The 12,434-nt window shown below is 41.8% G+C and overlaps 1 protein-coding gene across 1 annotated transcript; it reads left to right on the plus strand.

Annotated features, from left to right (window-relative positions):
- The first annotated feature begins 8,024 nt into the window (after positions 1 to 8,024).
- LOC137280918 (uncharacterized) lies at positions 8,025 to 9,302 on the plus strand. Its single transcript, XM_067812104.1, has one exon. The coding sequence runs from the start codon at positions 8,025 to 8,027 to the stop codon at positions 9,300 to 9,302; it is 1,278 nt and encodes a 425-aa protein (XP_067668205.1).
- The last annotated feature ends 3,132 nt before the right edge of the window (positions 9,303 to 12,434 follow it).

Consider the following 12,434-nt stretch of genomic DNA (forward strand, 5'->3'; position numbering starts at 1 on the left):
TCAGTAGTTCATGTCATACTAGTCACACAAACGTGTAGGTAACTGTATATAAGTACAACAGGGATAGGTCACTCGCTTGCTTTCTTTACCATTGGTACTAATTAACGTGTGCCTTGTCATGCTCCAACGCACACAGTGACTTGGCTCGTTCCCAGGGCAACTTCAGTTGTGTTTAACAGAACTTCAGCCAGTTTATTGTATCAGTCGGAATTTTGCAATGAATGAATGAATGAATGAATTATAGTAAGAATTAGGAGCAAGAATTATGTGAATGAATGAAAGAAATAAAAAAGAATTGAAGAAAGAAGTACATATATGAATGAAAGAATAAATGATACACCGCGGCCTTCCCTCCCAAAACATGTTAAAGAACGCAAAAGTATCGCGAGAACACCTGTTAACATCAGCTGTCTTTTTAAAAAATCTACTTTGAGACATTTTTGTTGACATTAATAATTAATTCAGATATCTTATTGCATGTGGGGAATGGAATGGACATTAACAAAATGTTAACTGACACTGTCACACTGCCCTCAGAAATACTGTGTAAAACTGCCACAAAGCGTTCTAAAACACCTTTCCAGTTTTGTCAAATATAAGATCAACAAGAAGGAAAGAAGTTATGGAACTATAACCCTCAAGCATCAATGGCGAATCAGATCAGAGCGGCAATATGTCATATTTGCCACACACCTCAAATACACCGTAACATTTTGTTTTAGATTATGGAACTATCACTGTTACTTGCAAACACATTTCACCTGATAGTATATTCCACTCACAAGAATGAAAGGTGTTTTTGAAGTAGTAACTAGGAACACTCAAACAACGGCGTGTAGTATTTCAATGGCGGATCAGAGCAGATCGGCGGTATGTCACATTTTTCACACACCTCAAATGCACCCTAACATTCTTTTTTAGATTATGAAACTATCAATGTTACTTGCAAACACATTTCACCCGATAGTATATTCCCCTCATATGAATTAAAGGTGTATGTGAAAGATGATTTTGAGGAAGTAACCAGGAATACTCAAACAATGGCGTGTAGCATTTCAATGACAGATCGGCGAAATGTCATATTTTTCACACACCTCAATTACACCCTAACAATTTTTTAAGTCATAAAACTGTCACTGTTACTTGCAAATACCTTTCAACTAAAGGTATGTTTTCCTTCTGAACATTAAACGAATGTGTGAAAGAAGATTTTATCGGCACAATATAGTCTATCTTTGCAGTGAATCGATAATAGAAGTCAGTCAGCTATAACATGAAACTTGACTACAAATCTTCTGTCCTAATACGGACACTAACACCGATTATTTGACGTAAACTGAAGTGACAAAATAGTTAGCCAATCTTCTACATGTGGGGTTTCAGTTGTTACAACACTCAGCGAACTTAATCAGCTGTTGAAAATAAACCGGGCTCAATCTTAAATACTACGCTGCCACCATATTGGCTACACTGGTTACGTAACGACTCGAGACATACGTTCAGCGGCTTTTCGAGAAGTTTCTTCTCCCCCTCTATAAGGGCTCCCTGGTACCACCCTCCAGCAAAAGTTCATGTCATACTAGTCACACAAACGTGTAGGTAACTGTACATAAGTACCACCCTCCAGCAGAGGTTCATGTCATACATTCACATCACCCTCTGGCAGTGGTTCATGTCCTACACAAAGGCGACTATGCCTGTCGGAAGAGGTGACCAACAGGATCCGTTGGTCAGACTTACTGACTTGGTTGACACGATCATAATATGTGAAAGTGTGAAATACCTGTTAAAGTTCGGCTTAACTACAGTCTCAAGTGTTAGGGAGATTGGAAATGGAGAAAAAGGGACTTTACTGATGAGAGATTCATGCCGAAATGAGAAATGCTGTTTTCTTCCCCAAAGTCCAAAGTAACTTATTTACCTTCATTGAGATAATCTGTTTTCTTATCATAAATAAGTTGTTTTTGGACCATGAACATAACAGTGACTTTCACATAATTATTTACACAGGTATCACTGATTGTTCAGGCTATTTAGAATTCCTGATCAGAATCAAAAGTTTAAATGAAAGGAATTGGAAAATAACTAGATTCGTGTTGCATATATTCTATATGTGTTTCACTGTAAAGAGAGATGTTTATGATGCAATCGCGAAAAATAGCAGGTGTGAAGGGCACGAGTAATATGTTTCTCTTCGGGTTGAAACACGAGTAACTTGTCAATGAGTTTCAGTCAGGAAACTAGTATGTCATAACTTGACCTTAGGTCGTTACCATGGGTTAGCCAATCACGGGATGAAAAATGGATCACACACACATGTGTGATACCTGTTTTCTCACACGTGTTTCTTGCCCAGGGTGATGAATAATACTGATACTAAGTTTACTTGGACAGCCAGTAAGAAAATGTGATGTACAAACATCCTTCATGAATGATGATTCCAAGGCGTAGTTGCTGTGGAGGACACTGTCCGTCTCTTGTTTGAGTACACATGCAGAGGACAGTAGTGAGCAGGTTGTAATATTGCTCGCATAGCTTACGACCATCTAGCAGGGCAAAAATATAGATATGTAAGGCTCTGACTGGACAGAGTGAATGATCTTCAATGTCATCAGGCCAGATGAACCATTCAGCTGTACAAGTAACTTGTACTTGTCTCTCCTCATTGGCCGAAAGAGCATGATCAAAAGCAGAAGTGTCCTTTTGGTTGCCTCAACTTTCTGTAGAACCTCACGAAGGAAGACTGTTGGCAGGAGTTCATAAGGATTGAAGTCATTTCATAACATCAGTGAATGTCTTCATCACAAACCTAATATTTCTAGATTTGTAGAAATGACCCTTGAGGACAGGATGCTGAATTAAGTCAAATGTATTGGTGAATACCTGGCAGACTGAACGAAATATTCCTGGATGGAGACAAGTCTTCTCTGGGTGAGGTGAAGCAGCTGCAATGACATTCTTAACCCTTGGAACGTGTCTGGCTCGATACAAAGAGAGTCTATCAGTTGGAAGAAATGCTGTACTAATGAGATATAGCAAGAGTCACCACTCTGAATGCCCAGTTATCGATGTGAGGTGATTGAAGTAGTTTATTCAGTATAAAGTCCACAGGCCCATGTACACTGCATAGCAAACAATAAATACATATAGCGCTGAATAGGTGAAGGGTATTCTTGCATAGTAATGGGGAATGTGTACACAAGTTTTTTTTGACGTATTTGGAACTCATGATTAGGCACAAAAATCTTCATAATTGACTGTAGTTTAACTATATATACATATGGAAATTAATTAAGCAACACCAAATTCAAAGACACATAAAAACTTAACAAAGTTTAACGAAGTAATTTTGATGATTGATTATTCAATTTTGATGTATTGACATACAGCATGAGCTTTTCATGGGTTGATATGACGCGCGTGAAGCTTGCACAGCGCACGTGCATTGCTTTAACCTCAACTTTCGAAAAATGCACTTTTTCCCTGGGGTGTTTACAAGCGCAGGTTGTCGATTGCATTCGGTTTTTCATTCATTTCAATGTCATGGCACGTAGGAAATTATCAGAGGCCACTCGTTGGCAAATAATCGGCATGAGGAATGCTGGTATGTCTCTAAGACAAATCGGGACTCAAATCGGACGACATCATTCCATAATTTCAAAACTTTTGAAAAAATACCGGGCCACTAATGAAGTTAAAGACCTGCCTAGACCAGGAAGACCCAGGAAGACCACAGTCCGGGAGGACAGAGCTTTACTGAGACTTGTACGGCGCAGGTCCTTCGACTCGAGCTCTCGGTTGAGACAGGAGTGGCTTCCAGGGAGACCCATCTCGAACAGGACTGTTCGGAATCGTCTGAAAGCTGCAGGATACCGGGCAAGGAGGCCAATCAAGCGACCCAGACTGTCTCCAGCCCATAAGGCAGCCCGACTGGCCTGGTGTAATGACCGTTTGCACTGGAACATTGCCTCTTGGAGGAAGGTCCATTTCTCAGATGAGAGCCGGTTCTTGCTGCACATGGTGGACGGTCGTACTCGGGTCTGGAGGCAGAGGAACACAGCAATGGCTCCACGGAACATCCAGGAGACTGTGGCCTTTGGGGGAGGTTCCGTTATGGTATGGGGGTGCATTTCCATGAACTGCAAGTTGGATATCATTACCATCCGTGGCAACCTTAACGGTGTTCGTTACCAACAGGAGGTTCTTGACAGGGCTGTGGTACCTCATTTTGAGAACCATCCTCTGGCAACGAGACCCATATTTATGGACGACAATGCTAGACCTCACAGGGCGCATGCTGTAAATGATTTTTTGCGGCAAAATGCAATTGACAGAATTCCATGGCCTGCCATGAGCCCTGACCTCAACCCCATTGAACATTTGTGGGACTTTATTGGCCGTCGTGTGAGGCAGAGAGACCCACCAGTCCATAATCTCAACGAATTGACGGCTGCCCTGCATGAGGAGTGGAACAGGATCCCCCAGAATCAGATCCGGAGACTCATCCAAGGAATGAGGAGGCGTCTGGAATCGGTGGTGCGTGCGCAGGGAGGACACACTAGATATTGATGAAAGTCGGTGTGCAGACTCTCAGATGACTGTTCTTTCTTTCCATGTGACATTTGTGTTAATACACCTGACAACAACGTCTGTGGATGAATAGTAAATTGTGTCCATTTTTTCATGAATTTAAGACAGTTTTAAGAATTTGGATTTCGTTGCAATAAAGCAAAGTCTTGATACTTTTTCCCTTTAAGTTGTTTGTCAGAGATCGTCTGTTGAATAAAAAAGTGTCAAACTATATCAACCCGGCATATTTTGATTGTCAGAACACTTCAAAGTTGCTCCAATAGAAAAAATTGGGGTGTTGCTTGATTAATTTCCAGGTGTATAGATGGAAATATTTCTCTCTCAAATCAAAATAAATATGGCATTTGAAAGTAATATAAAATTTATTATTCCTTCTTCAAAAGACATTTAGAGACTGTTACGATGAAAAGGAACAATTTTTATGAATTGGTAACTTCTGTATTGCACCACATATGACATTTCTGTGTAGTTGCCAACACTATTTATCAAGTAAGTGATCACTGATATAAGAAATCCGTGCTTGGATGTAGCAAGCTGTAATCCTTTTTGAAAAGTCACTGAAAAACAAATCACCTTCACCTCAATTTATTCCAAAGCAAAACCGGCAGGAGTCATTTCACAACCTACATCATGGCCACCTGGCTTGTCGAGGACTATGCCAAGTTCCCCTATCAACTAGTGGAAGCACCACTGCAATCATGGGCACAATACAAACAACATTTCATTACCTATAAATGGTAATATGGGTTAGGGGCAGTCAACCAGGATGTGTATATATATTTACGGCATATAACTAATGGGTCACTATCTATGTTGACTACTGGAGTACAGCTATAAAATATGTATGGAATTGCTTCCTACTTGCACTTTCCGTCATTTAAGGCTAATGTTATTTCTCCCCTTGTTATGGGGCTGTTTGGAAATAAAAATAGTGTCAGTGCAAATTACATAATCAATATCATAACCATATGAAACATAGCTTCTGACAAAATAATAAAGGTAACAGGATTAATTGACTTGTCCACGAATACTGAAAACGCTTTGAAGTACTCCATTGAGTGTGTGGTGTCAGATACGCATGGTAAAGATGGATTTTGTTTTATATACTTATGGAAAAGGGAACGCATGAAATAGCTGTGACTTTTAATCTTTGAATCAGTAAAAGAAAAGTTCATACAGATGTCAAGTGATGAAAATCAATATCTGGTGTGTCCCCCATGTCTCTGGATAACTGCTTGGCATCGTCGTGGCATGCTGCGAGTGTGTGTACGTTTGGTACCAATCGGAATTCTACGCCATTCTTCCTGGAGAGCCACGAAAAGTTCATCCAAATTGTTGGGTTGAACAGGTCTGTCCCGAAGATTGCGGCCAAGAACATCTCAAAGATGTTCGATGGGGTTAAGGTCAGGACTTTTAGCCGGCCATTGCAACACTCGGACAACTGCAGCCCCCAGTCTGTCCCGACAAACATGAGCGACGTGAGGGCGCGCATTGTCATGCTGGAACTCGAACATTCGACCTGCTGTACGCGCAAAGGGGATCACAATCGGGCCACAAGATCTCGTCATGATATCGTACACCTGTTATCCCGCCATCAACACGCACAACACCTGTTTTGTGGTTAAAGGTAAACCCGCCCCACACCATAACAGTGTGGTAGAGTTGTGTATATAGTGATTATGTTTTATCATTCAGCTGTTTTACTTTAGTATGCTCAAAATAATGTCATTTGTATATTTCAGGCTATACAGTAATTAATTACCATTTGGTGTATCAATTTCAGGTATATGAACCAGTCAGCATTACTGATTTATAATAATTAAATCTCTCATTTCAGGCTGCGTAAGATATTTCAGCAGTTGTAAGTAAAGTAATATCATTAACGCTCATTTCTTTTGTTAAGTTATTTCATTGGGTAAGTCCATTTCACTGTCGGGTAGTACAGCTAGCAATCAAAGTGTAAGCTTGAATATTTCAGTCATTGGCTGGTTTTGAATTAGGTGTCCTACATCCCAACCCTTTGTTTCCACATGCTTTTTTCTTATCACTTGCACATGGACATTTGGATCATACAGACTCTCCGGACAGTGTATTAAAAGGGTCGATACCAGATATTATTGGTCAGACGCCAGGACAACACCCCCGTGGGAATCATAGGGGTGTCAGTTTGTCATCAGTTTTACTCGACCAATAAACAGTTCTCACACCCTAGCCTGTGTCACTGTGAATGAATTCGCAAGACCATATTGATGGCTGTAACAATGGAGCCCCCAGTGAGGAACTGTTGAAGACTGATGTTTGAGTGAGTGACAAGCCCAGTGATCAACTCAGTTATCAAGTGACAATCCAAGTGATCCATGCATTGAGAGACTGCATATACACGTCAATACGTGGTAACTATAAAGTGAGCACTTTGACCAACTTGCACCTAGATTAATTCAATCATGGACTGATTCCATAGCTAGCTACGAAGCAATTGATGTATGTTTTGTCTCATCACATGCGTGTGTATTCCCTGGCCGGCATGTATTCAGGTATTTAATTTTCGTGGATGCATCCAATATTCTGTAAAATTTCAAATGGTTTTCCCTGTCATACTTAGTTACTGACTGTACACTGCGGTGTCATTCCTGCTGTAACAATTTTCTGTATTTTCAACTCAGTTTATTTGTCATTATTTAGCTGAGTCATTAACTGAAGGTCAACTGAACTCATTTGTTAGCGATGACCATATGTACCCTGATGGATACAAATTATGCCTCATGGTATTTCGTTGTGATGTGTGTGATTGGCGTGCTTTGTGTATCATAGGCTTTAATAGAATTTAAAGTTTTGTTTAGTCAGTCAAGTGTGTAGGCATTAACCCTAGGTGTGATGCAATAATCATACCCAAAACAGATTATCAATAAACTTATATTGACTGCGTGACTGACTATGTTCCATCCCCCCTGCACTCCCACGGCACCTTGCACTTACCCATGCACCCTTGGGTATAACTGGTGGATACAGTAGTGTCCTACTTGTGTGGTCGTCAGAGTTACTGCAAATCAACATTGGTTTGTGTTCATCTTTCATTCGTGTTGCGTGGTTGAACTGTATTTTCTCCCGTACTTTAGTACAAGTTCTATTGCCACATTTTAATAAATTTTTTTTAGGTGATCAACTCAGATGAACCTGCTGTTTCACTTTGTATGATACCATGCCTGCTTTGCTGTCATGCATTTCGTTTTTCAGCTGTTAGTGCATACTTCATAACTCTACTCTTATCCATGTGCATTTGATTCTTCAATAGTCAAACATATAGTCATTTAGTCAACCATATACCTAGTCACAAGCATTACAACAGCGCTCGCGCCACATTGGTTTCTTTTTTCTTCTTCTGATTTGTTATTCGAAGTACACATTTGTCTTCGGATTCATTGTCTTCCATCACTATGGAACTCAGTAAAGAAGAATTGGGTAACATGGTTCAATTGTTTAAGAAAATGGGGATGCATCCTAAAGATGATACTCCAGAGGATTTAAAGGCATGGATGCATGGAATGTCGCAGCAAGAAGGTATCTCTATCAAGGTGGAAGACCCAGGCACCACGTCACCACCGTCCACAAGCCACAGTAATCCAACATCCGTGTCATACCAACATTTCCCCAGACTGCCATTATTCAGTGGAGAACATGGCAAGGACACAGAGTATGACCTTTGGAGATACGAGGTGGACTGCCTGCTAGAGAGTAAGACATACAGCACAGATGTAGTACTGCAAGCCATTCGTAAATCCCTTAAGGGAGAAGCAGCCTTAGTTTCTATGAAGTTAGGTCACAAAGCAACCACAGCTGAGTTGTTGTCAAAACTAAGGAGTGCCTTTGGAACACTACGTAGCAGTTCATCCCTGCTATCCGAGTTCTACAGTACCAGTCAGCGGGATGATGAAGATGTGGCTGCCTGGAGTTGTAGGTTGGAGAGGCTATTATTCCAGCTTACTGAACTGAAGAATATCTCAAGGGAGGAACAGGATGAGATGCTGAGGTCACGACTTTGGGATGGTTTACACTCATCTCTTAAGACTCTAGCAGGATACAAATATGATGCCATATCCAATTTTGATGACTTAAGACTATGTCTTCGAGAACTTGAATTTGATCTGCACCGTGGAAAACAAGACACAACTAAGAGCAAGCCCAAGTCAGCAACAGTCAAGATGGCCACAACCACTGAGACTGACAAAGATCGAGACCTTTTGGAACTGAAGGGCATGATGAAGGACTTGAAAGCAGAAATTTCTAAGATTAAAGAGCAACAGACAGAGATATCAGCTCATGTATACCAGAGTCAGTCATTTACACAGCCCAGTCTAGAGAGCTATGATGACAGGCAGCTCCAGAGTCATACATGGAGGGGAAGAGGCAGAGAACCTAAGCGTGGACGGGGTAAACAGTTTGGACAAAATACCTCTTGGAGCAGAGAGCAATCAGGGGATGTTCAACATGGTGCAGCTGCACCACACTATCAGCACCCCAGCTTACAACAATCTCAGTCGTCAGGTAGACGTTCAACATCACAGTGGGATAGCACACAGCCTCAGGGAAGAAACACACCTATCTGCTACAGATGTGGATACCCCGGCCATTTAGCTTATGGTTGTCGCATCTTATTGGATCATCAGAGGCGACCTTTAAACTTGCCCGGGCCTATGGGGAGGGGTTACCATTAGGCACCTGTCAACGCCCCATACACAAGCGACCACCACAAGGACTAGTTGGAACTTCAAACGAAGTGGAAGTCTACATTGAGGACATTCCTGTTCGCGCCCTTCTTGACACAGGAGCAACTGTATCAATACTGTCTCAATCTTTTTATGAGAAACATCTTTCCCATATTGCTTTACAGTCTTTTCAGGATTTATTAGACATTGAATGTGCTGGGGGCGAGCAACTCCAATATCAGGGATTCATAGAGGTTTCAGTTAGGACTCCTGGAGGTGGCATTAATGAGGACCCTGTGCCATGTCTTTTTCTTGTGGTATCTGATACAAGATACAATGGTAAGGTGCCCGCCTTATTAGGTACAAATGTGTTGTCACATCTTCTTGAAGTATGCAAAAACCAAAATGGAGTTAGGTTTTTACAGAAAGCTAATTTGCATACCCCTTGGTATTTGGCATTCCGAAGTATAGTGTTACATGAGAAGGAATTAATGAGAAACCATGGGAAACTTGCCTTGATTAGGAGTGCAGAACATCAGAGCACTGTCATCCCTAGTAACGGCACTGCAGTTATCAAGGGGCAACTCAATAAAGGACTGGCATACCCTCAGGTATGTGCACTGCTACAACCAACTGATAATTCTGCCCTACCCAAGGATCTTGACATTGCCCCTACTATTGTTAAATACAATCCTCAAGGACAAGATACCATAGATGTGCATGTTTCCAATGTCACCACCAAGGCCATTGTCATTCCAACTCGAGCTATTTTGTGTGAGCTGCAACCAGTCACAATTCAGGATTTACCACCTGGACGCCCTGTAGACTCTGACCTATTGCTAAATCAGATTGAGATGGACAAGGAAGGGTTAACACGTGATCAAATTGCTGAAGGAATAGACACCATACTTAAATTCAAGGACATCTTTTCTACCTCAGATCATGACTTAGGTCACTCAACCCAAGTGCGGCATCGCATTGATCTTGATGACATCACCCCTTTTAAACAGAGACACCGCCGTATCCCCCCAGCGATGTTTGATGAAGTAAGAAGTCATCTACAGGATTTGCTATCTGCAGGTGTAATACGACCTTCACATAGTCCATGGGCATCCAATGTAGTCCTAGCTAAGAAGAAAAATGGACAGCTGAGGATGTGCATTGACTTTAGACAACTGAATCGTCGGACCATTAAGGATTCTTACGCACTACCCAGGATTGAGGAAATGCTCGATTGTTTAGGTGGTATGACCTATTTTTCTGTCCTTGACATGAAGAGTGGCTACCACCAGGTGGAACTTGAGGAAGATCATAAGCAAAGAACTGCATTCACCGTAGGTCCATTAGGGTTTTTCGAGTACAACCGAATGCCCTTTGGATTGTCCAATGCTCCAGCAACCTATCAGAGACTAATGGAGAAGTGTTTAGAAGGCTTGCACTTGAACATATGTCTCGTCTACATAGATGACTTGATCATTTTCTCCAGAACATATGAGGAACATGTCGAGAGGCTCAAACGTGTCTTTCAGCGGCTGCAGGAATGTGGACTTAAACTTGCCCCACGAAAATGTAAGTTTTTCAAAAGGAAAGTTAAATATGTTGGGTACATTGTTTCTGCACAAGGCATTGAAGCAGATCCTGAAAAGATCACTAAAATTCGTGACTGGCCTGTGCCAACTACACCAGAACAAGTTCGACAATTCCTAGGTTTTGCAGGCTATTACAGAAAGTTTGTCAAGGATTTTTAAAAAATTGCCAAGCCCCTATCAGAACTACTTCCAAGCACTACTCCCAAGAAGTCAAGGGGCCAAAAGCTTGTCAAGCAGGACTGGACATGGGGACAATTGCAGGACAGAGCTTTCAATGAATTAAAGATGAGATTATCAACACCACCGGTACTTGGTTACGTCGATTTCTCCAAGCCTTTCGAACTTCATACCGATGCTAGTACGCAAGGTCTTGGTGCAGTTCTATACCAGGAACAGGAAGGTCATTTGAAGGTCATTGCTTATGCAAGTAGGGGATTGAACCGTTCAGAGAAGAACTACTCAGCGCACAAACTAGAGTTTTTATGTCTGAAGTGGGCTATCTCTGATAAGTTCCACGACTACCTGTATGGTAATGATTTTGTTGTGGTGACCGATAATAATCCACTGACGTACGTACTAACTACAGCTCGACTTGATGCCACAGGACATCGCTGGTTGGCAGCCTTGGCCAGCTACAACTTTAGCATCAAGTACAGACCAGGGAAGGAGAATGTAGATGCTGACACTTTGTCACGGTTACCTGCAAATGGAGATGATGCAGAAGTGGATCAAATCACAGCAGATTCTGTACGTGCTATCTGTGGAGTGATCAATGTAGACAGCATGATAGAAAGTCTCTGTATGTCCACAGATGTGATACAGGAGAAAGAAATCAACATTGATGAACAGCAGTGTAACATGAATGCTAAAGATTGGAGCCATGCACAAGCCAGAGACCCTTGCCTTGCAGCTATCATAGAGGGACTGGAGAACCAAGTCAAGCCAGACAGAAGGTCATATATTGGGAACTCGGAGATGACAATATTGTTAAAGAACTTTGACTACTTCAGGATCCATAAGAGTGTTCTCTACCGTGTTGTCAAACAAGATGGAATTGAACAGAAGCGACTTGTACTCCCTTCAAGGTGTCGAGCTGCAGCTTTAAGGAGTCTTCATGAAAATGTTGGACACCCAGGCAGAGACAGGACGCTTTCACTACTCAAAGAACGATTTTACTGGCCTGGTATGAACAAGGATGTTGAAGTTCATATAGAATCTTGTGGCAGATGCATGAAGCGCAAGTCCTCCACCTCAGCCCGTGCACCTCTAGTTAGCATCACAACATCTCAGCCACTTGAACTAGTATGTATGGATTTCTTGGCACTAGAACCCTCTACAGGCGGTCACCAGTATGTTCTTGTGGTAACGGACCACTTCACTCGTTATGCACAGGCATATCCGTCAAAGAATACTTCAGCCAGAACCACAGCAGAGTTATTTTTCAACAACTTTGTGGTCCACTACGGGTTGCCAAAAAGGATTCATTCGGACAAGGGAGCCAACTTTGTTGGCAAGGTCATGACCGAACTTTGCCAGATCCTGAGGATCGACA

The sequence above is a fragment of the Haliotis asinina genome, chromosome 4, assembly GCF_037392515.1.
Source record: "Haliotis asinina isolate JCU_RB_2024 chromosome 4, JCU_Hal_asi_v2, whole genome shotgun sequence".
Classification (NCBI taxonomy): Eukaryota; Metazoa; Mollusca; class Gastropoda; order Lepetellida; family Haliotidae; genus Haliotis; species Haliotis asinina.

Excerpts from the sequence above, each read along its gene's own strand:
- LOC137280918 (XM_067812104.1), top strand. The coding sequence starts at position 8,025 with ATGGAACTCAGTAAAGAAGAATTGGGTAACATGGTTCAATTGTTTAAG.